The sequence below is a fragment of the Carettochelys insculpta genome, chromosome 8 (genome assembly GCF_033958435.1).
Source record: "Carettochelys insculpta isolate YL-2023 chromosome 8, ASM3395843v1, whole genome shotgun sequence".
Lineage (NCBI taxonomy): Eukaryota > Metazoa > Chordata > Testudines > Carettochelyidae > Carettochelys > Carettochelys insculpta.
In genome coordinates, this window is record NC_134144.1 from 61,907,919 (window position 1) to 61,934,576 (window position 26,658).

Sequence of the window (26,658 nt, forward strand, 5' to 3'; positions counted from 1 at the left end):
TCTACACTCCCGTCCCCCAAAAGATGGACCTTGCCCCAGAAAGCACACACATTATCTTTTTGAGTTGAAGAAAATGGTTTGTAAAGTTGCACATTGGACACCATTTAAAATGGATTTGCTCACTGCAGCATTATAACTATCTATAGTCACTATTCTTTTTCCTGATCCCAACATCCTTGTGGCCAGGTTCTCAAGGGGTCAAAGAAATATATCCTATTTCTTCAAGAAAGGCCAGTACAAACAAGTAAGTGACTGTACGTATTTCCCATTGTTCTAGAAATAAGGTCATAGCCATCAGAAATGCATGTAAATCACTGTAACCGGCTTCAGAACCCCTGCTTGCTTTTCAGAAAGCAAGGAGTTAATTTTCTGCTCATCAATCACACACATGTACAGGCCCAGGGTGATTACTTAAGTTCTAATCAGACACTGGGAAGGAACCTAGGAAAGTCTACAAGAAATGCTACCTGGTAGACAGAGGCCATTGAGGCTTCAGTATTGCTACCAGGATAGATTATAGGCCAAGCCAGAAACTGTAAGTGGACACCGTGAGATGGATCACTCAGCGCAGAGAGCTGGACCCAGGCACATAGAACAGGATCTGCCACTGAGGGGTGAATATGTATTGGGACTGCTTTCCAACCCTCCTGCCCCCCATCCTTAGAGCTTCCCCTCTGTACCAGGCTGGCATTAGAATTGCGGTGCAAGAACAGAGGGTGCATATATGTAAAGGTGGTTGTGTGTAAGAGGAGAGGGGCAAAAGATAGAATGCAGCTGGTAGATCATCTGAGTAAAAAGTTGGGGAACGACTACCCTACAATAGTTTTCAGTTTTCATCAGGAAACAACAAAATACCATAACAAACTGGACCCTCTCTGCATAAAAGAATAAATGAACACAAATCACGTTATCAGGAATGGCAACATACAAAAAACCTGCAGGAGAACACTTCTATCTCCCTGGAATTCAGGAACAGATTTAAAAGTAGCCATCCTGCAAAAAAAAAAAAAAAAAAACCAACAGACTCCAAAGAGAAACTGCTGAGCTAAAATTCATTTGCACATATGACACCACCAACCAATGATTGAACAGAAACTGGGAGTGGCTGGCCAACTACAAAAGCGATTTCTCCTCTCTTGATGTTCACACCTCCATATTAACTACTGTATGGGCCACATCCTCTGTGACTGAACTGACCTTGTCAGCTCTGGCCTTCTTCTTGACCTGCACTACCTCCTTTTCATAAGCCTATAAATTTAGACCCTCCTCTGTAACTCCCACTCATGCATCTGATGAAGTGGGTCTTTGCCCATGAAAGCTTATGCTCCAAAATATATGTTAGCCTATAAGGTGCCACACGACTTCTTGTTGGTTTTGAAGATACAGACTAACTCAGCTACCTCTCTGATACATAGCACTCTTTGACCACAACCCAACTGAAATCCAGTTTAGTAGCATGAAACATTATTTCTGCTCCAGTACATGTTGCATAGCTGCAAGATCGTTCTAGACCCTGGGTAATTTCCACTGAGAAGTTGCATGAGAAGGTTACCTTGAAACAGATCGGTGCTACCCACTCCAGATATGCATCTTGCTTCTACCATGTACAACTGCCATTCCTTGGTCATGTCTTTGAATTTATTTGGAAAATAAGATCTTCATGAGACCATCAGAAGGAATATGTGCTTATTTTTGGCATTATACTAAGAAAGGCTGGTATAGTATTGCAAACCGGTTATACCTATACAAACAATGTACTGTACATGGAATTCAACACTAACCAAAGGAACAGCTGTAAAACTGTGAATATCAGATATCTCAGAAAATGTTACCAATTGGAGTTTGATCGCAACTCTATAAAAAGAGGCTGCTTGCTCATATCAAAAACACATGGCCAAGCATTATGTTTTAGCACCTTCTATGGGATGACTTAATATCGTTCTTGGAAGATGTATCTCATTCTCTTTTACCAGTCTGCAAAGAATTCATTGCATAAATAATACAAAACATAAGTATCTAATGTTTCTTGGTGTTTCCAATGTTTCTGTTTGTACATGAGTTTCTGTGTATGCAGGACCTCCTCTGCCCAGGGTACTTCAATACTTGGATAATGGAAATAACCAGCAGAACCTTAGACTCCATTTTAAAAAGTCCAAACACAAGTAAGGAGAGATTATCTAGGGACCTTGAGAGTACACTGTCAAATTTCTTTACTGATATAAATTGATACTTCTCTGGTGGAGCAGTGCCAATTTTACCATCAGACTTTGCATCTGAAATGCATTGCCATAATCAATAGGAACAAAGGGACAAATGTAATCCTGAGATTCTGTCTAGACCAGAGATTCCCAACCTTTGGGTCAGGACCCAAACATGAGTCGCAATTAGATTTGTTAAGGGTCCTCAGAAGCTGGGAGCAGCATGTGGCTCTCAAAGAAGCCATTTGCAGCTCCTTAACACTGCCACATCCAGCAGCTACCTCTATCTATAGAGAAGCAATTATGCATTACAAAGACAGCTTTTCCACCTTTGATATTCATTGTCATCCCAGGTAAGCCACTTAATGGACACTTGGGCTACGTCTACTCTAGAACACTATGTCGAAATAGCCTATTTCGAAGTAAGGACGTCGAAATAGGCTACTTGGACGTGTATCATCTACACATCCTCCAGGGCTGGTGCCGTCGACGTTCTACGTCAAAGTAGCAACAGGGAACATCGAAAGGAGCTGCCCCGGAAGGAAATGTGGAGAGTCCACACACACAAGCACTCCCCGTCGAAATAAGGGGCCAGCAAAGCTCCAAGCCGCTCCCTTAAAGGGCCCCTCCCAGACACACTTGCCCTGTACAACACAAGATCCACAGAGCCGACAACCAGTTGCAGACCCTGTGGCTGCAGCATGGACCCCCAGCTACAGCAGCATGTACCCCCAGCTGCAGCAGCAGCAGCCAGAAGCCCTGGGCTAAGGGCTGCTGCACGTGGTGATCTTAGAGCCCCGCAGGGGCTGGACAGCACATCTCTCAACCCTTCAGCTGATGGCTGCCATGGAGGACCCCCCCGTATTTCGATGTAGCGGAACGTGGATCGTCCACACATGCTCTACTTTGATGTTGAACGTCGAAGTAGGGCGCTATTCCCATCTTCGGATGGGAATAGCGATTTTGATGTCTCGTCACCTAACATCGATTTCAACGTCAAAATAGCACCTGGCGCGTGTAGACGCTACGTGTGCTATTTTGACATTGTGCCGGCAAATTCGAAGTAGCTGGTTAGTGTAGACGCACCCTTGAAGTTAGTAATTTTTGCCCCCCCTCCATTTTGCCCCCCTTCTGTTCTATGTAGCTGATGTCAGTTTTCATTTTTGTTTGTATCTGCCCCCAGCCCGAGTGTGACTCCCCTGAGCCTCTGAGTGTGGTCCCCAGCCCTTGAGTATGACTGCCTGTGATGGAGTGGGGGGAGTGCATGTGTGAGTCAGGCTGGATGTGAGAGGCAAGGATGACCCTGGGGCTACAACTGGCAGGTTACACCTCTGCCCTGAACAAAGAGGAGGGAGGAGCCGAGCTGGGTTTTTGAATCGGGGGGCGGCAGTTAGAGGCTAGGGGAAGAGGAGCTGGAAGGCAGCCAGCCTGAGGAGGGGGAAACCTACACCCCAGAGGGGCACCCCTCGGGGTCCTCTCCCCAGGCCGGGTTGGAAGGACTGTCTCTGACTGCTGTACTGTTGCTTCTGTGAGAAACTGGGCATCTGTTGCCTAATAAACCTCCTGTTGTACCTGCTGAGTGAGTCACTCCTGCCAGCGGACGGGTTGCAGTGCAGAGGGACCCCTGAACCCCATCACACTGCCCCCAGCCCCTCAACCCCCAACTCTTGAGTGTGACTCCCCACAATCCTCTCTGCTTGAGTGTGACTCCCCCAGGCTCTAAGTGTGACCCCCCAGCCCAAGTGTGACTTCCCCAGCCCCTGAGTGCGGGGTTTAAGCTGCGGGATCAGTTTGGGGGTGAGGGTCTTTTCCCCACCATAACTCAGATCAACTATAATAAAATCACTATAATAAACATAGTGTTATTAATGTATTTTCCCTTCTTCTATGAAATAAATAATATGAATATATAAGCATGAGGGGGAACAATTTTATATTCTTGCCTCAGGTGCAAAATTAGCTAGTTACAACACTGCTCCCCACCACTCACTGTTTTTGAATTGCCTTGGGTCACCAAGTCTTCCTGAATTGTCAAAATGGGTCCCCATCTGGAAAAGGTTGGAAACTGCTGGTCTAGACCATTCTTTAATTCATTACCTCCATATCATCAAGGTATCTGGGCATATGCCTATCATTAACCACATGTACATTCCCATTGACTCCAGTAGGACTAGTGACATATTTAAGGTGGGACATAAGTATCTTGTTGAATCAGACCCCAGAAAGAATGTACATTTCAGAGCCTTGGGGCAACTTTACATAAAAAAGAGGTAAAACATGAAAAGCTAATACTGAAAATATACACTTTTCATTATTGTGAAAATCTGGAGATGGACAGCGAAACCCCCACAGTAGTACTTCTATCTCAGGGCTCTCTGTCAGGTGGGTCACTTTGTTGATGTTAGTTACAATAAGCCCTGGGCCCAGCCCATGCACACAAGTCACTCTGTGCACTGCTGATGACAGTGGCAAAAACCTGAGTGACACCACGACCCTGTGCTTCGGGACTTCACTCAAATTTGGTTCAACTGCCCCTTACCCCCACATTGGGGGCTTTCTAAGATGAGGGCTTGGCACAAACAACCTCTGTTGTCCTCCCACTGGGTAGCCCTGCCCATAAGATGGTAAATTAATTCCCTCCTCTGCCACGTACTTCGTGACCAAGGTCCTTAATCTCCTTGTACCTTAGTTCTCCCCTTGTAAAAATGGGATTCATAGTAATTACTTTCTCCACTCAATGGCTAACTGTTCTATTTAGAGTGTAAACTTTGCAGGCCCTCATGAAGGGACCTGGGGGGGAAGAGTCAGGACTGGGGAGGGGCTTTGCGAAAAAGAGAAGGGCCTCAGGGACCCTTGTTGGTGTTTGCAGGGAGAAGGGCGACACTGAGGCCCAGACACAAGTTAGAGCATCTAAATGCAACCTCAATATAAATAATAACCAATGAGGCACTGAAAGCTCTGGGTAGGCAAAGCATAACCTCTGTGTGGATTATAAACTAGCTCTCAGTCTATATAAAGAACAATTTTAACTAACACACTTGATTTTAATGTATTCAACAGCGATTATGATTTTATTGCAAGTCTTGCAATATTTGGTGTTAAAGCTCCAGATTCATGGAAACTTGTGCTTATGTGAGATTCTCAGCTCTTGTTTTTTAAAATAAATGTCTCATTCTCATGTTTGTCAAGAAGAGCTTGAAAGCCTGACCCTAATGGCTGAAAAGACAAAAAAAAAACCCAACATGTATTATTTTTTAAAAATCTCATCATTTTGGAAGCCTGACTCATGAGATTTTAATGCTCAGGGATAGGTATACAGAGTGAGTGGAGCTCTGCATTTTAATACCAGGGCTGATTGTTCCCAAAAATCTTTGCTCATGTTGGACAGGGAAATCATCTCCATCATTGGCGTCATATTTCTTGGATACTCAAGGTATTTTCAGTAGGTCTGTCCAGCATTTTAACCTTTTGTGGAAGACTTCTTTCCTTCCCCCAGTGTTGCCATTTTATTTGCTGCATTTCTTATTTAATTCTCTAGTCCTTCCAGTCATTGCTTAGGTTGACATGTGCTTCTTTCTTCCTGCCTTCTTTCATCTTGACCTTATTTTAATTTCTATTGCCTTTATTGCCAAATGAGACACCCATGATGCTTCAGAAGTGCATTACCAATGTCTAGAGATTTTCAATTTCATTTCTGTGACCTTTCTCCTTGTTTTAGCATATTTATATTCACACAAACCTTTCTTTAAAAAATACTCTGACAAAATTCTATTTCCCTGTATTGATTTCCCATATTTTTGTTTTGTTTAAGTCCTGTCGGAATTTGGATGTCCAATGGAATTCATAATGAAATAGGAGACCTTTCACTTATATGTGTTCTGGATTGGGCTTAATTTAGCAGCGTTCAGATTCAGAATTTCAGTGGCATTATTTAAAACGTGAATCCTACCATATGATGCGTGGGGCTGTTTGGTGTAATGAGGTTGTCTTGGTCATGTTCCTAATGGGCTGGTCTGCATATCAGAGAAACCACCAGCATTGTTGGCACCACACCACTCCCTAGGTACTACTCTCTGCAGGGATGCCAAGGACTGAATGTGTTTGTAGACTAGAACATTTCTGAGACATGTTGGCAGGCTGGTGTGGGGAAACTTGAGCTGTGACTGTCCATGCTGCACCTGTTCAGTAGATAAATAAAGGACGTGAGTATCTGGAGCTGATGGTCCAGCACCTACTGCAAGCAGTAAAATAAACAAATAAAGCAAACAAAAACTGCCACAGATATCATCCCTTGGATTTTACATTCTGTCCATAATGTGAGATAAGTACTAATCCTTTTCATGTGTAAGAACAGATGTGAGATGATAATTTAACACTGCTACTGCTTTGTTATGCTTCAGCCTCTGAAATGCCAACCTTGTTGAAAAGCCAATTTTATGCAACTTATCTTTAACAGGTTGTACTCTTGCCAAGATATTGGAAACATTCAGACTGTGCAGCCCCTTTGTGCATCACAAGCTTCCCATAGGCTGCAAAACACATCAGCCATTCTGATCTTTGCATGTATCTAGTGGTGGATTAACATAAGGTCAAAAGGGGCAGTTGCTGCAGGGCCTCCAGACATAAAGGGCCCCAAGGCTCCATAACTCCAGTTTGCTTAAACAATTTGCTTTAATGGAACAAAAGAAACGTGTCATGTCATTCTTATTTTAAAATTAATTTCAGCATAATTTTATTATGCATCACAAGTAGTAATAAGCGTGACTAGATTGGTCGGGGGGTCTGGCTTATGACCAAGTTGTCACAGGAATCCACCTGTTCTTCATCCGCCCCGTTTCTGAAGAAGACACGACACAGCAGGCTTAGCTGACAAATTAAAGGAAATCTGTGGAAATGTTGCTTAATTCTACCTTTCCATATGTCTAAACATCTTCCAGAGGCTTTTTGCATAGATGGAGAACTTTCTAGAGGGCTTTCCAGGAGATCTGTGTAGTATTTTGTAGAGCTATTTTGCTATATATGGCTTATAAAATAAAGGCCTTTTCACTGTTATAGACAATGGCATTATTTCACTCATGATTTATCTAAATGTTAGTATTTACTTTTAATGTCTGTATCAATAGCTATAGTAATAGCAAAGAATTATCTTCTGACATAGCTTACACCTAACAAGATACAAGTATATACATTAGTATCATCTCTAATTCTCTAACAATACTGAATTGCAGTTCAAAGTTCTGGCTTACCTACCATGGAATGGCCCTACTTACTATTTACATACTTGACTAACAAAAAAAGGCCATTTAGGGCAGGTCTACACTATAGGGGAAGTTCAAATTAAGGTAAGCAATTTTAGCTATGTTCATTATGTAGCTAAAGTTGACATACCTTAATTTGGGCTTCCACACTATCTCCACTAAGGGAGATCAATGGAAGCCTGTGCTTCCATTGACTTCCCTTACTCCCAATGGGAGGGCAGGAGTATCATGGTTGATGGGGGCACCCTGTAAACTGGAATTAGTGCATCCCCACTAGATGCACTAAACGAATTCTGGAAGATCAACCATGACAGTGCAGTAGTGTAGATGTATACTTAGCCTGCCACCGACTTAAACCTTTCTGTCCACTTCATTGAATAGACCACCTGATCCATAAATGCAGTAACACTACGATGCTTTGCTTTCCAAGGTAGCCGTCCCATAAAGTTAATCTTATGTGGAAAAAGGTCACTTTTTTTTTTGTTTTTGCTTTGCAGAATCCAAAACTTGGAAGTCAAATATCAACACACAAAAATACAAAGCAGCTGGCTGTAGGAATAACTGAGGTAAATATTTTGTGAATCTGTGTTGCACGGGTCAACAAAATTTTTGAGGCAGAGCACCAAAATGTGACCTTTTGACCTCTATGTACCAGTGATACTTTTTAAAGGCACCAATAGTCCTACTTACAACCTCTTCATTAATAAATAAATAAAGATACAGAGTTTTACCATTTATGTGTTGTTTGGTAGCATTAGCTAGTTCTTTTATTAACCCACAGGCAGAATCGCTTTGAGCAAGGTGCAGGATGCGTGGGGGAGGAGAAGCAGGACTGATCTCCTGCCTCGCATGTGGATGAAAAGCAGCTCAAGTGCCACTATTGGCACAAATACTGAGTGTTGCTAACCCCTGCTTTATTGTATAAAACAGACAAACATTGAATGACTTGAAAATAGGTAACTGCACACCAAAATCATATTTATAATCATGTATTCCTATTACAACTAACTTCTTCTTCTTTACTCTATTCCTTGATAAACCCGTCACAATCTCTCGTGTCTTTCCTTAAATTAGATTGTGAGTGCTTCCTCTTCTTCATTTTTCCTCCAAGATCTGTCTCTTGCTATATATTTGTCCATCCTCCAGCACAATGAGGTCCTGGTTGTGACTGTGGCCTTTGGGTGTTACTGTGATATATAAAATAATCCCATGTTAATGGGTCACTATTCTGGCAATAGTATTGGGGTTTGTACTCTTATTTGCTATGACAACCCTCATTCCAATTATCAGATAAGTGATTTTGCAACATGGATGTAGCAACGTTCTTGCAGTACAATAGTAGAACTGAGTGACTATGATTTACAAGCATTCTAACTCTATTGTCCTGTACTTAATACACTTGGAATAAGAATAAACAGAATGTTCATTGACTAACACCCTAATGGAATGAATAATAGCATTCCTTCCCAATGGTGTTCCTCATAAATATAAATAACAAGCCTCAGAATGTTCTTCCTGCTAGTTGTTAACTTAGTTTACCAGAAGTTGTGTGCCTCACACTGTAACTCCTCCCCAAGGAAGTGTACAGATACCACAAATTAGTGATAAAAATGGGATTCCTACATTAGTATTTTCTTTTCATTTTGTCCAGATCATAAACACAACACTGTTAAACAACATTAAGCATGTGAACAGATCTTTGTTAGAGAAGGGCCAAAAAAATTTAAGTTCTCTTTGAAATTAATATCACAAGAGTTGGTGCTGTTAGTAAAATGTATTAAGCACAAAACAAAAAAGATGAAAACAAAATATTTTTACCAAGTGACTTAAGTTTTGCACTTCCTACTGTTCGGGTAATTAGTTGGATTAATGAAAGCCAGAATTTTAAAAAGAAACTCCAGTTGTATTTAACTGAATTTTACTGTTTTGTATATTGCTGTTTTATTTATTTGCAAATCTCTTTTAACTGCATTTTAGAAATCTTTTAATATATTTTTGCATTTTTAACAATCTTCCGATTTTTACATTCTTTCTGTCACGTAAGTATTTCATTTTGCCTGGATTCTATTTACATTTTAATATTTCTTCCCAGTCCCTACCCCTTTTCCCCTCTCGTTTCATAGGCCCCAATCCTTATAAAACACTCTTAGTAATAATCCCACTAAAGTCAATGTAGAAACAAATCCACAGAAAAACAAACAAAAATGCAGATAAAGGTGGCATGTAAAGAGTCATTTTATAAAAAAATAAATACAAGGTAGAACAAAGAATTCAGACTGCAAATTGTTTTTCAATCATTAAACACTGCATTTTTAAAAAAATCCAGTTAAACTGAAGTTACCAAAGCGAGGTTTAAAATAAAACAGGGGGAGTAAAGATAAGGGCTTGCGTAACTGTTTGAAGGATCAGGGTTTGAGCAACTTTTAACGGTTGCAGATTATTTCTCACTGCGGTTTATCATTCTTTCTCGCTCTTTTTTCAGTCTTTTGACTGTATACGACGTTGCATTTCTTTGCATGCCTGATTCTGCAAAGTTTAAGTAATTTCTCCCTCCCTCCCTCCCTCCCTTTAGTTCTATTTTACCACCGCTTTTTCTCCTCGGAGTTTTTTGTTTTTTTTTTTTTGGCTTCCTCCTCCCCCTGTTTATTTGATTCTCTAACTGCCTCTTCTGGCCGTTCTATTCGGCTCCCTCTTTCCTCTTTATTGCCGCCGTGGCTCGCGGCGTGCAGCTCCCCGCGCTCTGTGCAATAACACGTGGCACTCTCTTTCTGCTCTCCGGCCCGGAATCTCTCTCGCTCGGTTTCGGCACGCCTCGCCTGTCCGCCCGCCCGCCCTAGGGACAGGAGTTGGCTGCCCGCCTCCTGCAGCATTACCCCACGACCGACGGGGAAGCTCTGCCAGGACCCTGCTGCTCTCACGCGGAAGCCCCAGTGCCCCGACCTCCGCCGCAGCCGGCCCTGCCCCGCGGAATCCCTGGTGCCCCGAGTCAGCTGTTCGCCGCAGCCCAGCTGAGAGCCGTGGAGCCTGCGCAAGGCGGAGACTGGCAGGGGAGGGAGAAGATGGCGCAGGCAGAGTGAGTAAAGGAGCTGTGGCGACACTGGCGCCGGGGCTGGGCAGTGGGAGTGGCGGGGAGGAAGACATGGAGCAGCGCGCGGGAGGGACAAGGACTGTGCCTCGGGGGGTGCAGCTGGGACAGGGCAGAGAAGCTGCAGAGCCGCCCTACCCCCCTCCCGCCATCTAGGCGGGGGTGTCTCACTGCTAAACCCTTCCCCCTCCCGAGGGAATGACTTCCAACGCTGTCTGCAGGCGGGAGCCTAGGGAGTGAACACCCCCCCAGGCGGGACTATGCGGCAAGGTGCCCCGTACACATGGGGAGGGCTCAAAATGCTGCCCCCTGGCACACAAGCCCTCAGCAGGAATTCAGGGCACCTGACGAAGGGCAGCGTTTGGCCCCCAGCGATTAGTGCCAATGCCCGGCTTCGGTCTGGGCCCAGTTTCAGGCTCTGGCAGAGGCGTTGCTGTCTGATAGTGGAGGGGTGTCATCCGTGCAGTGAGTGTGCTGGTCTTTGGACAAGGGCTATGGCTCAGAAAAACCCACCCCTCCCAGTAGATGCTATGGTTGGCAGACTCGGGAAGGCCTGAATTTACCTTGGCATCTAGATACACTCTTATCTCTGAATGTGTGCCAGAGAGATAGCTGTGTTAGTCTGTGTTTTCAGGGCGTATCAAAACAAAACAGCAGTCATGTAGCACTTTAAAGACTAACCAAATAAATTTATTAGGTGACGAGCTTTGGTGGGACAGACCCACTTCTTCAGATCATAGCCTTACCCAAACAGACTCTGATCTGAAGAAGTGGGTCTGTCCCACCAAAGCTCATCACCTAATACATTTATTTGGTTAGTCTTTAAAGTGCTACATGACTGATGTTTTGTTTTGATACTCACCAGGGCCACGCTGGCAGGCTGTGGTGCGGAAGCTTGCATTGCTGTTGTCGTGTCCTGAGTCTCTTCTGGGTTGTCGCTTTCCAGGGCTGTCAGACTACGCCGGCTTACAGAAAAAGAGAGCCTCAAGATTAATCCAAAATGACTCACAGAGTCTCCTTCCAAATGAATGAGACTTGCCAGGCCAGTAAGGGTGAAACAGGGGAATCTATGTGTGGTGTGGTGGGTGAGTGAGTGGTTAAGGCGCTTGACTGCAATCCAGAAGGTCGTCCTAGGTTCAAGTATAACTTAATGTCACACAAAAAGGCAACTTGCGATTCACTCAGCTACAAACTGGGTTCCTGATCCATGGGGTGAGTGTAAAGTAAATCAGACATGATGGCCCCATCACTCCTTTGTGTACTGCTGGGTGGGAGACTGCATGGTTTAACCACCTTAGCCTCAGGCGCTATTGATTTGGGGGAAACTGGAGGCGAAGTTCCTGGATTTTAATGCCCTGAAGGAATCTTTGTCCTTTTCTACATTAGAAAACGCCATTGGTGTTGTAAAAGTAGCTTTTCATTTCAAGAGTCTGTCCCTTTGGTGCTAGATTTTTAGCTTAAGAAACTCAGTTTTCTTTTCTACCTTACCATGGTTTACATATCATCTGTGTATTGCATAAGAGTAGTTTGTTTGTGGAATTCACACAAATAAACCCTCGCTGATGTGGTCTTTAAGGGGGCCAGGGCTATGGGGTCTGGACAGGAGGTAGGGTGCAGGAGCAGGCTGGGAACTGGGGGGAACTGAGCAGGAGAGAGGGTGTAGGAGTGAGCAGAAAGTGGGGAATCAGGGCGAGAGGGGGCACAGGAGCAGGCTGAGGGTGTGGGGTCTAGGTGGAAGGAAGGGTGTGGGGGGGTGGGGATTGGAAGGGAGGGATCAGGGTGGGGATGAGGGATCTGGGAGGGAGGGCCAGGAGCAGGGTGTGGGTGTGAGTCTGGCCAGCAGAGGGGTGTGGGGTCTGGGTGTGAGGTGGTGGAGGGTTTGGGGGGAGGGATTTGGGAGGGAGGGGGCAGGAGCTGGGTGGGAGGGAGGATGCAGGAAGGGAGTGAGAGTGAGGGTCTGGATGAGAGGAAGGTGCACGAGTGGTCGTGGAGTCTGGGCGATGGGGGTGCAGCTGACCTGCTCACCCAGAGGCACATGGCGCCTTCTCCCTCTGCTTCCAGGCAATGTCTCCCACTGCTGTGACTGGCCAGAATTCCAGCCAATCAAAGCAGCGGTATGCAGCCTCCATGTGCACTGCCAAAGCTGCTGCTGCTGCTGCTGCTGCTGCTACCCCCCCCCCCCCCCGCACCCCCAGGAGTGGCAGCAGAGCCTGGAGCTGCTTCCTGGTCTCCCTGCCCCCCTGCCCGAGCCTGCAGTCTGGATCTGGCCCCAGCTTTCCTGATCTGGCCCACGCTGCCTGGGTCTCTGTGCCCCCAACCCCATCACAGGCCAGATGCTATAGAGGGGAGCTGTGAATGTCGGGGTCCAGATCCAGACAAGCCGCAGTCCAGATGTAGCCCACAGGCTACATCCCCACCACTGGCTTAACTGGTAAACTTTGGAGCAGATTCAGTGTGGTTTTCCTATTGGAGATGTTGCAGCGATTGGAAAAAAAACATCTCAGGCGATATTTACTGCTCATGGCTCCCAAAGCCTTGACATAGCACAGCATGCCCACAGTGAACAGTCCTGATGGAGTAATTATAACTGTCCATGTAAGCAAATTGATGCCCCGCCCCAACAACAACAAAAAAAAATGAGTCGTCCTATATGGTTAAGGCAATACTTTTAATGTGGCCTCTGTAGTGACCCCTCAGAATGTGTGGGTTTCTGCCTGACTAATAAGCATACAACAGCACTGAAGTGCGCATTTTTCTTAACTTTCTGAAGTTGTTGGTTGTGGCTTAACCTGTATTAATATAGCCTTAGAGACAGTGTGCTTCAGTTTTGGTATCTCTCCCACTTGTAATTTCTTTCAAAATTTCTGCTGTGCCCAAGCGGGTGCCCTGCTGGACAGAGTGCTCCTCCACCTTGCTTTTGTGGCTGTACACCATGAGACTGCATCTTATGTATCCATTGGTCAAGGATTGGAATGGGGAAACGAGGAGGCTTCTACTTCTCTCTGTCCCCGTGCCCATGAATATGAATTGTTGAAAGCGGCCACCAATTTGGCAGTTTCAAAGTTAAAAACAATGTTTTTATTCTTCAGCATTTCAGGGGGCTAAACTGTCCATGTCCGACGTGCATGTGATGTTGAAGCCATGTAAAACCATAGTTTTAATTGACGGTTTTAAAAAGATTGTCCCATTCATATCTAGCATTTGTCTAGTCAGGCATGTATGGAGTCTTCTGATCCTCCTGGGAAGATGGAGGTTTTGTTATGTCTTTGCTCTGTTTGTTTTGTAGCTGAGGATAATTTTTCTTAACACGCAGTTACAAGTTTAATGACACCCGGGTTGCTTCATGAGAATGTCTGTATAATGGGTTATGTGCCCTTCTAGGTTTCAGAATCACGTTTTCTCAGTTATTACAAAGGCTGCTGACTCCACCGTGCCATTTTTTTTTTCTAAAATTTCATTTTCCTAGTGCACACTGTGATCTTTTTACTGGCTCCTTTCGAAGATCAAAGACATGTAATTCTACAGCTGCCTTGAAACTAGATGCCTCCTTCTTTTCTGAGTTGCATACTCCCTGATTACCACTTCATTGTCTTCTTGCACATCAGTCATCAAAATCTCAGTTTTCTCTGAAGCAAGCATGTCCTCCCGTGTACAGTTTTTATTTCCTGCTCTTGCCTCGTGTGGTCTGACATCATCAGCCATACAGTTCCACTCATTCTCATGTTTGTTCCCTCCTACTCCCCAAATACGTAAGCTGTTGTTTTAACTTTATTTTTTGCAGCATTTTTGCAGCATTTTCATCAGCTTAACACATTATTGCAGACAGAACCGCGATAGCTGTGTTGCACATAGAGCTAGGTCTACTGAGGTTTGCCTTCTTCAAAAGGTAAATTATATTTTCTGCAAATTCAGGAAAGCTTAACTTCTTTTTAATATTTTTAACAGCTTTTTTTTTTTCTGCTAAAAAGTGTCTTTTTTTCAGCCTTGTCTGGTTGTTTTCGCAGGGTTTGGGTTACATCCTAAATTAAAATACTGACTGCAAGTGACTCCTTCCCATTCACATTGGTGGATATTGTCTAGCACGTCATGGCAGAAAGCGATGCAGCGCCAACCCTACCAAAAAAGTGTGGGCCATACATTTCGTCTGTAACCAGTCATGGCATGAACTTGGTGATTCGTGGAATAGTGCTGTTTTTTATTGGCGTGTTTCTTGCCTTAGTATTAAACTTGCTACAGATTCAGAGAAATGTCACGCTCTTTCCACCAGATGTCATCACAAGCATCTTTTCTTCAGCTTGGTGGGTACCGCCTTGCTGTGGCACAGCTTCAGGTAAGGTCTGAAGGTGCCAACTGTTTGCATGTTTTGTGAATGGGAGCGGGAAATGGGATTTGAGGAAATTAAATATCCTCCATAAGTAGAAAAATGTGGAAAATTTAAAATTCTGGATCAAATCTTGCTGCCTTTCCAATCTATGTGTTTCCTTCTTCCCTACCCCCAAAAGATCTTTGTACATTTTACAGATGTTGTAGATTGAATCATAGACCAAAGAAATGTAAGATTGGAATGGAGCTTGATAGGTCTTGTCCAGTCCCCTGCACTGTGACTGGATTAAATACTATCTAGTTTGAGCCCTGCTGTGCGGAACGCTTCATTCAGAAGATCAGGCTCTGTCTTCAGGATTAGGAAAGCAAAGTTTCGCAAGCCACAAAAATCCATACGATTGTAACCTTGAGGCTGGATTACTGCCATGCCCTTTATGAGCAGCTGGCAAAGAACTTGGAAATCTCAGATTTTGCAGCCTGGAGTGGTTTGCCTTGCCTGGTTTAAGCTGTAATTAGACTATGCCATTTTTGTCCCCACCTTCCTGCTTGCTTCTGAGTCCAGGTCAAGGGGCAGGTTTAGATTTATAAAGCTCCACGTGATTGGGAATCAAGTTATGCCCCTGTATCAGGAGTGTGTGAATACTGGCCCATGGGCCAGATCTGCTCAACCAGGCTTAGTTCCTGGTGGGCCCCCACCTCTATATTTGTACTTCTGCAGGTATTGGGCGATCACAGCTCTCATTGGCTGTGGATTTCCATTCGTGGCAAGGGAAGCAGCCAGAAAGGGTGGGGACTAGGATACTGCTTCCAGATGCTCCGATTGGCTGCAAGTGGCAATCTGTGGCCAACAACAGCTGCGATTGTCCAGTACTTGCAGAGGCATAGGTAAATACATGGGCGTTGGCCTGCTGAAGGCTAACCCTGGCAGGCCACTGCTTTTTTATTGCTCACACATGCCCAATCTCCTAAGGAGGCATATGTACAAGTGCTGTCTTGTTCCTTCATGTCAGTGGTACATTCTTAGCCATGAGTGTCCTCTGAAATCTGCTCCCTTTAGAAGTCTGACAGACCTTGGGCTTCAGAATTCAGTGTAAGGCTTTACCGTGGGTCACTATGACACTTCACCAGTGGATTATTCTGAGCTCTTGGATGGGGGAATTCTGTTATAAGTAAACCTTTTACTTTGAAGACGGTCTTCCTTGAACTTGATTTGCCTTTTTGAAGGTAGTAATACAAATTGGAAAACGTACCTTTGGGCTTTTGGGCAATTCAGGTATCATGCTAAAGGTAATTTTAAGCCTAGTCATTTATCTGATTACCTTTTTTTTTTTGGGTATGATGTTGAATCATTTCACCACAGATTTCAGAGAGGAGCCTAATTTGAGAGGAAACTGTCTAAACAGCTGTCACAATATGCCTATTTTATTTTTGCTCTACTTGGAATATTTTGGTCAGTTCCTTACTTCTTGTATCTGTAAGTTGCCTGTCTAACACAGCTCTTACCCTCTAATCTGGCTGCTATGGTACCCTGAATTTGCTGCATATATATTTGTGCTTAAATTGGTTGTCTTGACATAGAACTCATGAGGGTTTTTATTTACTGATCGAGCAGTTTGATTGGGCCAGCTCATAAGATTTTTTTTCTTTCCTATTTATAGCAGGGCTCAGCTACCAAGAGCACATCTATTAAATGTTTTTACAGTAAGAATGATCTCTGCTTTTAAAAGAGAATGCATAGATTTAGTTTTATATAATTCTGTGTTAGTAATATGGGCATTGTGTGTCCATGAGGCCTCCAAGAGGAGAGGAGAAAGATTGAAAAGATTGAAAGGTCAGCAGTATGCCCAGGAGAGGGGATTCTGGGCATCAGTGACCTATGCACCAAGATGTTGGAGTGGAAGAGGCTTACCTACCTATGTCCACTGTTCTCATTTAGTTACACACCATGATTCTGCACTATTTTCAGTTCAGTCTACTCTATTTGTTTCTACCTAAAAGATTTGTTCTGGGGTTGAAGTGACAATGTCCCACTTGCAACAGTGTCAGCCTCTTAGCAAGCAATTGAGACCATTACATACCTACAAACTGTTTACCAGGAAATTCTGAGCTTCAGGCTTTGTCACAGTCTTGAGGCGACAAGTTGAGCTTTTATGCTGAAACTGACTTACAAAATTGCATGTTCTTACTTCTTAGTCAGTTTCCTCTGGCCATAAATGCCACAGTGGTTCTTCCTAGGAATGTTTCCCAGTTCTTCCTCTCCAGCTGTTGTCTGTCTAATGTGCAAGGGCTACCTGAGGGAATACTGTTTGCAACCTACTCAAGACAAATTGCTGGATAATTAATGTGTTGTTCTGCTCCCCATACTTACCCAACCTAATTGACATTAATATCTCTCAGGAGTATGTCTTCCCCGAGTCCATCATCCCCAGTAAACAGATATGCAAAACCGCAATGTTTTTGAATGGCCCCCCCCCCAGGCATTAGACCTTGGTAACTCATCCTAAAGACATAAATGAAGAGACCTTTTGTAGCCATCCATCGGTGCTATTTGCAGAATTTTTCCATCTGCCATGGTTTGCTGTCAGCGGGGTCCCATATCTTCAGCTAGAATTTTGGTCATGTGGCAATTTCTGATGCTGCTTCACTATTGGTTTTTCATTTATTTCTTAAAGCCAGTAGATCAGATTCCTTTCTGAAAGATGGAAAACATCTCCTGTGAGATGCATCCAACCTACTGGTAGGCCATACGTGTTAGTGTTCAAAGCTGACACCTGAACCCCTCCCCTGCTCCTTACAAGATAAAACAGAATCATCTTAAACAGCATTTGCACTGGTGCTTCTGAGCTGGGGTGGCAATGTTCATCACAGCTGGAACTATGGAATAGTGAGTGAGTAAGGCAAAAGTACTAACAAAATTTTAGAAAGTTCTACTTCAGTTTGTTTTTGTGTCTGCCTGGTATTAACAACCATCACAATGTTGCTGTGGCTGAAGGCGCTGCAAGGGAATTTTAAATTACAAATATATAGCTGTTCTCATTAAATTTTAAGGTAGCCTTTTCATAACTTACATTTGGGGCCTAAACAATCTGAAGTGCATTTTTTTTAATTTTATATTTAAATCTTGATAGTGTTTGAAAAATATTTGTCTTTGTGGTTGCAGAGCTGTCTTGGGTCTAGAATGTCTCTTGTACAACTAAATATAGCAAATGCTGAAATTGTTAATTTTTCTTTCATGTTTCCACAGCTGTGATTGGGTTGTTGTATCCCTGCATGGACAAACATCTGGGAGAGCCACATAAATTTAAGAGAGAGTGGTCCAGTGTAATGCGTTGTGTAGCAGTCTTTGTGGGGATAAATCATGCTAGTGCTGTATCCTTTTGTGTGATAGTGAAATTTGCAGAAACAAATTAGTTTCTGGGAAACCAAAGGTTAAATAGTTGCTCACAATGTAACTATTTTTAGACCCTGATGTGCAAAGTTTTGAAGAAGGACATGCACAATGTAGGTTAGGGTTAAAACTGAAATGAAATATCAGTAGCTGCACTCGTTTACGAAGTTCATGCATATAAGTTTTTGGCAATACCATTTAAACTGAAATATATCACTCTTGCTTTTTAACAGAAATTTGCCTCTCTTTTAGAGTTATTCAGGTAGATATAGGAAAGGAGTATATGCTCTGAGAAATTGTTAAGGGTGTCCTTTTTGCACTTATTGTAACTATTGGTTGTAGTTGTAAAGAGAAAATGTCACATGCATCATCAGCATTGAAGAATGTGCACTTTGATAAATATGGGAAAAATGGTTGGAAATAATATTCGGAAATAATATTGGATCTCAAAGCATTATACAAAGGTGACTAAACATTATTATCCCTATTTTACATATGGGGCTGAGATGCAAATAGGCTAAGTGACGTCTTAGAATATGCAGAAAGGAGGGAAGTGACAAGTGAGTCAATGTGGTATGAAGTGCAACGTATTGTTTTCTGCTAAATTCAGAAAAATCCATGTACATCTGTACAGTAAACTAACACCAGCCCTGGATGAAGGAACTGTGAGTCCCAGAAGACCAATGGATAAAATATATCCTCAGATGGGACTGTGGTGCCTCATGGGCAACTCTGTGAGCAGATGTGTTTTGTGTCATTGTGTTTTGTGCCTCCCTCTAAGTTAAGGCAAGTGACTAATCTATCAAACCCAGACTCAAAGAAAAGAAATTAAAATGAAAATTCAGCATTTCTAAAAGGGTCATTCTTTCATCGGTAGCCTCAGGCTGCAGACTGTTTTCTGCAGAGACTAGCTGGTGATTTGGTGCAGACTCCCTGGCCATGTGGTGCTGGTATCCTTCTTGTTTCCAGCTGAAAGAGAACCAGAAAAGGGAGAATGGATGAAATGAGATATCAAAGAAAGTCATGGAAAATGGGCTGCATTCCCATTCAAGTGGTCTGAATTTTGGATGTATGTTGTTCTTTTTCTGCAGTCATATCCAACGTGCAGACAAAAGTTGGAACCATCAAATTTATGATCCTGCTAATCTCACATTGCAGGACTCAGTTCTCCTTTATTCAAAGAAGTATCCTCCTGGTCTCTAGATGACATTGGTTCCCAACTATCCCCTGAGAGTGGGCACCTTTATGTACAGGACCCTAATAAATTCAGGCTTGTTTCTTGAAAATTTGAGTGGTGAAATCCCCACAAGTTGGATTATTTTCAACAGTTTACTATCAGCCATTCCATGGCTGTGTCTAACACTAGAGTGATCTGTTGACAGAAGTTGCTGTTGGAAGAGATCGTCTGACAAAATTTCTGTCAACAGATCGTGGGCACACATGAAAGCGGATCACTCTGTTGATCTGCTCTGGCGACAGAGTGGCCAGACTGCCCAGCCGCTTTCTTGACACAACGGCCAACGAGAAGTATAGCAGACAGGGCTGCCCGGTGACCTGGAAGCCCTGTCTGTCAACAGAGGGCCCCCTGAAACGTCCACACGGCTTTTTCATCAAGAGATTCTGTTGAGAAAGGTGTTCTGCCTTATGGGGGAGAGGCAGAAGGCTGTCGACAAAAGTGCTGAGTTCTGTCAGCAGTATGTCGCCAGAACACGTTCTTAGTGTGGACGCTCTGCGAGTTTTGTCAACAAAATTCTCTAGTGAAGACATAGCTGATGTGTTTAATATCTTTCATAGCTATTCTGAGTGTAGCAACTCTAATTTGTTCCAAGAGAAAGCAGTCAAGTAGCACTTTAAAGACTAGCAAAATAGTTTATTAGGTGAGCTTTCGTGGGACAGACCCACTTCTTCAGACCACGCTATGGTCTGTCCCACGAAAGTTCACCTAATAAACTATTTTGCTAGTCTTTAAAGTGCTACTTGACTGCGTTGTGTTTTGATAGTGTATAGACTAGCACGGCTTCCTCTCTGTTATTGTTCTAAGAGGCTTCTCAGAAAGTTTGGGCTTCAGATCATTTCACCTTCAAAAAGCAGCATTAGGATCTTAGACTTTTCCAGATTTGGTCTGACTTTGGTATTGGTGTTCTTATGTTTGTCATTATGTCTGTTACCATCCAATTTATGCCACTTCCTTTTAGACTTCTCCACTAGATCTTCCTCTGGGCCAGTAGATTCCTGTGGTTTTATCTATAAAATTATCATCCCTTAATTGAAAGTTTATTCTTATGAATGTTAGCATTTTCTCTTTAATGGTACTTTCTTATAGAAATGTTGTGAAATTGAATTTGTTAATATTTTTAAAGCACTTCAAAGGGGGTAAATGCCACAAAAGTTCATGTGATTATTAATTTATTGTATTACTTAAAGTTAATGTAACTGATCTTTCACAATTTATTATATTATTGAAAGCTGATGTAACTGATGTTCCACATTGACTCACTTGAGTATTTTGATCATGCTATGTATTTTCATTTTGCACTGCTGTAGGTTTCTTGATTCTTAATAAATATTTTATTGGATAAAAATACTATGCTAATTGAAAGCATGCAATAGTGATATAGCTTTTGTTTTTCCAAATGGCCTTATTTCAGTAAACTACAGCATAACATGTATGGCATTTTGCAAATTTAATGCTAGATTTAAGGCTTAAAGCACAGATTATTAAAAGAGTAACGTGATGCAGTAATATTTTTATACTAAAGCTGTCCAAAAATCTACTATTCTGCTTATTAGGTGTCTAATCTTGTGCTGAGACAACACTGTTGGCTTTACAAATAGTCTAAATATAAAACAGCATTTTAATTCAGTACTCTTCTTGGCTAATCATTTTAATTATTATAGGATTCACATTCCAATTAGTTGTATGAAATAGAGAGACCTGTGCCTATGAAAGAACTAGATAATTACATTTGTTATGTAGGAGTATGTTATTTCTCAGGTCTAACAGCTCTTTAAAACTGATCCTTAACAAATGACCACAGAAGGTGGATTTTGCCAACAACATACAATTGTCTCTTACACTAGCTGCACTTTCAATTGGACTGTGGTGGACATTTGATAGATCACGAAGTGGCTTTGGTCTTGGAATAGGAATTGCTTTTCTGGCCACCTTGGTATCACAGTTTCTGGTCTACAATGGGGTTTACCAGTAAGTATTTTTCTAACAGTTAAGTGTTATTCATGTTAGATTAGTAAACAAGAACATTAAAAGTCAGACTGACTTAACTTGATCCCTGAACATACTAATACTTAAACCCAATGCCTTTTTTGTTTAAACGAAAGGGTGTGGGGGGGGTGGTGCTGGTACTCGGCCAGTTTACTGCCTCCTTTCTCCGGCCAGTCCCATGGCTGGGGCTACCAATGTGCTGGTACTCAGTACCGGCAAGTAATGGCAAAAAAACCCCACTGCTTAAACACATGGATACCTTTACTTTAATTGGACTATTCATATGAATGTTTATGTGGGTGTAAGACTGAGGTTTTGATTTGGAATTGTAAAACATACAATACCAATAGCAAAACAAACTAGATCAAACAGAGAAAGGGTATAGTAGTCCCCGAGTTATGCGAGTGTTGCATTCCTTCACACCCTCGCATAACTCGAATTGCACATAAGTTCAGGGGGAGCTGCTAACTAGGTGGCAGCCTGGCTCCTTTGGGCTTGTAGGAGCCAGGTGCAGCTTCTCTCCGGCCTTCGCAGCTGGGAGAAACTGCGCTGCAGCAGCTCTACCCACCAGGCTCTCTCAACTGGGGGTGCCTGGCAGGCAAACAGCCACTGCTGCAGGGGCTTCTCCCCCAGCTGGGCGAGCTGGGGGTTGGAGTGCTTTTGATTTGCATTTAACTCGCGTTAATGCGAGTTAAGCACAAGTCAAAATCGCGCATGCTGCGGGATTACTGTATTAGACTAAATGAATGGATGGATAGCAGATTTGATAGCTGCAGTAAGAAATCAAACTTTCTTCTACAAGTGTGTGTGTACTGTTAGGCTAATCTATTTCCCATATACATATTTAACTATGCACCTGGCTCTGTGTTTAAAAGTGTTCATTTTTTTGAAGCAACTGTGTAGAGGGTTAAGTTCAATGTTGGCAGCAAACAGGTAATAATACAAATTAATACTCCTTTCTAGATATACTTCTCCAGATTTCCTGTACGTTCGTTCCTGGTTACCTTGTATATTTTTTGCTGGTGGTATTACTGTGGGGAACATTGGTAGGCAGCTGGCAATGGTAAGTTAGGGTTTTTTTTTGGTACTGAGCTTATATTGTCTAGTTTAAGAAATTCACTGATGTCTTCGTGCATGCCACTCTCCCCTGTTAAACACCAGCCGGTACACTAGACCCCCCAACTTCTCACAACCCCGGTGTAAGTCAAATTTCCCACACAATTCAAGGGAGCCAGGAAACTGATGGGGGCACCAGCCCTCGTCAGTTTCCTGACTCTAGCGAGTGAAGGGGAGCTGGGGACCAGGCATCAGCATGGCTCCCTGCTCCACTCCACTTGCAGAGCTGGGAAACTTACCAGGGGCTAGTTCCCTCAACAGTTTCCCTGCTCTTGTTAGTGGCAGCAGCTGAGAGCCTGACTCTTGGCTGCAGCCACTGGCAGGAGCAGTTGCCGCCCATGACAGGAGCCGGGAAGCCTTTCCTGTCAGGGGCAGCAGCCCAGTCACTGCCTCGCCTGACAGGAGCAGTTTCTGCGCTCCTGTCAGGGGCAGCAGTCACATTAAGTATCTTGGGGGTTTACTGTAATTCAGATTGCAAATGTGGACTGAGATGGGACTCCAGAGGCAGTGTTTTTCAATCTGGTCAGTGTGTCCTTGCCCCCAACAGAAGTTCTGTGTGATGCTGTGTGCCCAACATATCCTAAAGGGTTCCCTGTTTCATTGTGCTCACTTTATTCTATATGCCCTCAAGCCTTTGCAGGATAAGAGTCTAAACAGGAACACCATGTTTTGGGGAAAACTAGCTGGAAAGGCTCTGAGTTAATTGCTAATATACAGTACTTAGGTACTATTTAGTTATACAAGGAGTCCCAGAATGCTGGTACTCCATGCATACAGTGTGCATAAAATCTGCTTACTACAGAACTGTAGGCTATGAAGATAACCTGAAAAGTGTGGGAGTTTTGGGGCGTGAACTTATCTTGTAGAAAGAGTGGACAGAGCTATTGTTCCAGTTACTGTGTAAATCTCTGTCTTTCATAGCTACTTATCTCAGTCAGAGCTTAATTGTATAAAGCCTTTTTCTCAGATAATTATCACTTTCTTTGGTTGTTTTGCAGTATGAATGCAAAGTCATTGCAGAAAAGTCTCACCAGGACTGAGGAAAAGCAAAAAGCATCTTTTCTACAGAAAACTATATGACAAACAACTTTTGGAAGAACATGCTATAAGGAACATTTTGACTTTAAAATTGCCAAAATGCAATTTTTCTCCCTTTGAATGGTAAACTTTACTGCAATCTGTGATTGCTGCTTCTGTAAGTCTGTTAGAAACTTCAGTGTCTGATTACTGTGAAGTAACACTTGTATGCAATATATCTGACAATATTTGTTTATAGACAAGATTCAGTTATTTTACCATTCTAAACTTGTTTTACCATCTTCTTCCACAATGTTACAGTGCCAAACAGTATCGTGTAGCTGAAAATTCGACTTCAGTTTTTCTAGGCAATCTGTGAAATTGAAGTTTTTGATAGTTTAGAAAAAACCGGAGAAGTCAGAATTAAGGCGGAAGATACTGCAAGTCATGCTGGTAGCTGGTATATTTATTATGTACTGTGCTGGAATGAGTTGCAGGTGAGCTGTGATGTCAATAAGGAAACCAAGTTAAGCCCAAAAATGTGCTAATCACTTTTTAGTTAAAAAAAATAAAAATAAAAATAAAATAAAACTTATATAGGTTTATATTGGCTGCCTCCATGCCATCTCTCATTGCCCTAGTATCTGTCTCCAAATGATATGTTATTAGGAAATCTCTAGTGAACTTGGAAACAGAAACTGCTGATGCTATAAAATCTTAAGAAAAATGAAAAAGGAAATTGAAGACTCATTTCGAAACCTGTTGTTTTCCCTTAACCAAATCACAGCCATGCTACTGGTTAATGAAGACCTGTGCCATCTCGGGCTAGATTCTGACACAAGTAGTCATGCTGAGTAATACCTTACTCTACTAGTCTGCCTGAAGTCAGTGAGAATAGTGGGCAGGGGGCTGGTAAGGGAGGTTCTATTTTAGGTATGTGTATGGCCCCATTTGTGTAATATGAGCATCTCCACATCTTTAATATATTCATTCTCACTACTCACCCTGGGAAATAGGAAAGTACTGTATGTCCCATTTTATAGTTAAGGAACTGAGGTACAGGGAGTATAAGTACCTTGCCCAAGGTCACACAGGAAGTCTGTGGCAAGGCAGGGACTTGATCCCAGGTCTTCCAAGACCTACTTTATTGCACTAACCAGTTTTCCTTCTGGCAGTATGTTGGTTGGAATCTAGCCCAGATTTTTGGGCTTACATCCACTTTCCCTTTTTGGCTTTGTACTTCTCCCATGAGACTATAGGACAAACTCAACTTTGCTGCAAACAGACATCACCCTCTTCCTCCCCCAACTGTCTGCACCAGCTGTGAATTTGGCCTGAAATGTCACACCTCTGTCTTCACTTCTGTCACTGTCTTGATGTTTAAACAAGCTCTTTTGTTGCATTTAAATGATTGACATTTTAATCTTCTATGAAAGATTTTTAAAACACGTTATAGTCACGTAAGGAGGCTGAAATTGGTCCAAAGAAGAAATACTTGTTTAGATATGTTTTAATAAATAATAATGTCTGTGTATGTATTGTAAATGAAGCCTGAACTAGGCAGTTTTTTCTGAGTATTGTGTGCTTATATCTGAAGTTAATAACATATGCAGTGAAATGCCTCCAATAGAAGGTAGCAAAACAAATGGTCACTAGAAGGAAAAACTTTTTGCACAAACAAAGCTTTTGCAATTTTTAAGTAAGCAAATGATATGCAGAGATCTCAGTTCAGCAGCTCCATATTTTTCATTGGCTTATTACAGCTCCATGACATTTCAGTGCCTCATGCACATTTTGAGTTTGGCCATAATTCAGGACAGTATTTAAGCACACCCATTCCTGTAAGCTACATTAAACGCATGCTTAAGCGCACTCCTGCTTAGGGATGTTTCTACTCCATCAGGGCCATTATAAATAATGCAACCTTGGATACTGCATACATGAAGTCTGTAATTCCATCTTCAGTTGCTGGCATTTCACTAGGAACTTGTTATTTTTTTTTTTTAAATCATTTGGCATGATCTGCATTCCCTACTCATGCAAATGATTTCAGTTGCATGATGGTATGAGCAAGGACTGCATGATCAGATCTTCAACAGGGTTGTATTCATAAAAAAATCAGTGATTGGCATAAAAGCAGAGATATTGATCAGAATTTTTAAGTAGTTGTGAATAAATAATGTGGTACCTCAGACTCCAGGGCTTTAATGGTGACCACTGTGTATGTAAAACTGGAGATAAGTAATTTCTTGTTATTTGCTTAGTAATAAGGTCTTCTATCTATTGGTTTACATCCTTTTGAGAACAGGACATGTATATACAAATGTACAGTAAAATTCCTTGTGGTTGTTCATTGGTGGCACCCACTTTGCAACATTTTAAAGTCACATTCATTTAAAAAGGTTTGAAATATACTGTCGGCTAGCTACTTTCCAAATTTCGTGTTTGAAACTTTAAGGTGGTTATGCAAAATGCACTTGGGCGGTCTCTTTTATTTTATAGATGTTATTTTTTTAATTCTTATTTGACTAAAATAAATTGCTGCCAGATGAAAACCTTGTATGCCATATTTTCAACCAAATATTAGATTGTCTTCAAAACATGCAGTATAGAATGAAAAAGATATATTTTAGATATAACTTTATTAGCACTATAAACTCTTCACTAAGTATGAGTTGTAAGGTCTATGCTGTTTACGTCTGTTAAAAACAAAATATATATTAAATATAATTACAATCTTGTTTTTGACAGGTTTATTTTTAAGTAATAATCATAATTATATGGAAGCACAGGTGATCCATATGCTAATTTTAGCTGGAGAGCTCACATGATGGTTTCACAATCTCCCTGTTAAAAACTAACAGATTAAAACAGGATTACTAATTAAGGAGTGAGCTTTAAATCAACAGTGATTCTAACACTACTTGGGTACTGGGTTGCCTTTAAAATTCTGACATCTTTGATCTGAAAGCTGGTTGGATGGGAGAATATATACAAGTAAGCAGTACAAGTTAAAATTGGTCAAGAGAGAGAAAAATAATGAGTCGGGA

General features: G+C 42.3%; 1 protein-coding gene across 3 annotated transcripts; it reads left to right on the plus strand.

Moving 5' to 3' along the window:
* Positions 1-10,419: 10,419 nt before the first annotated feature.
* On the plus strand, positions 10,420-26,343 carry INSIG2 (insulin induced gene 2). Of its 3 annotated transcripts, none has more exons than XM_075001655.1 (6): positions 10,420-10,529; positions 14,546-14,871; positions 18,109-18,233; positions 21,291-21,457; positions 22,439-22,538; positions 23,590-26,343. In XM_075001655.1, the coding sequence occupies exons 2-6, from the start codon at positions 14,628-14,630 to the stop codon at positions 23,629-23,631; spliced, it is 678 nt and encodes a 225-aa protein (XP_074857756.1). In that variant the 5' UTR covers positions 10,420-10,529; positions 14,546-14,627; the 3' UTR covers positions 23,632-26,343. The 3 variants fall into 3 exon arrangements, with proteins under 3 accessions (XP_074857756.1, XP_074857758.1, XP_074857757.1); XM_075001656.1 differs by lacking the exon at positions 10,420-10,529 and adding an exon at positions 14,080-14,427; XM_075001657.1 differs by lacking the exon at positions 14,546-14,871 and having other exon boundaries at positions 10,495-10,529.
* The last annotated feature ends 315 nt before the right edge of the window (positions 26,344-26,658 follow it).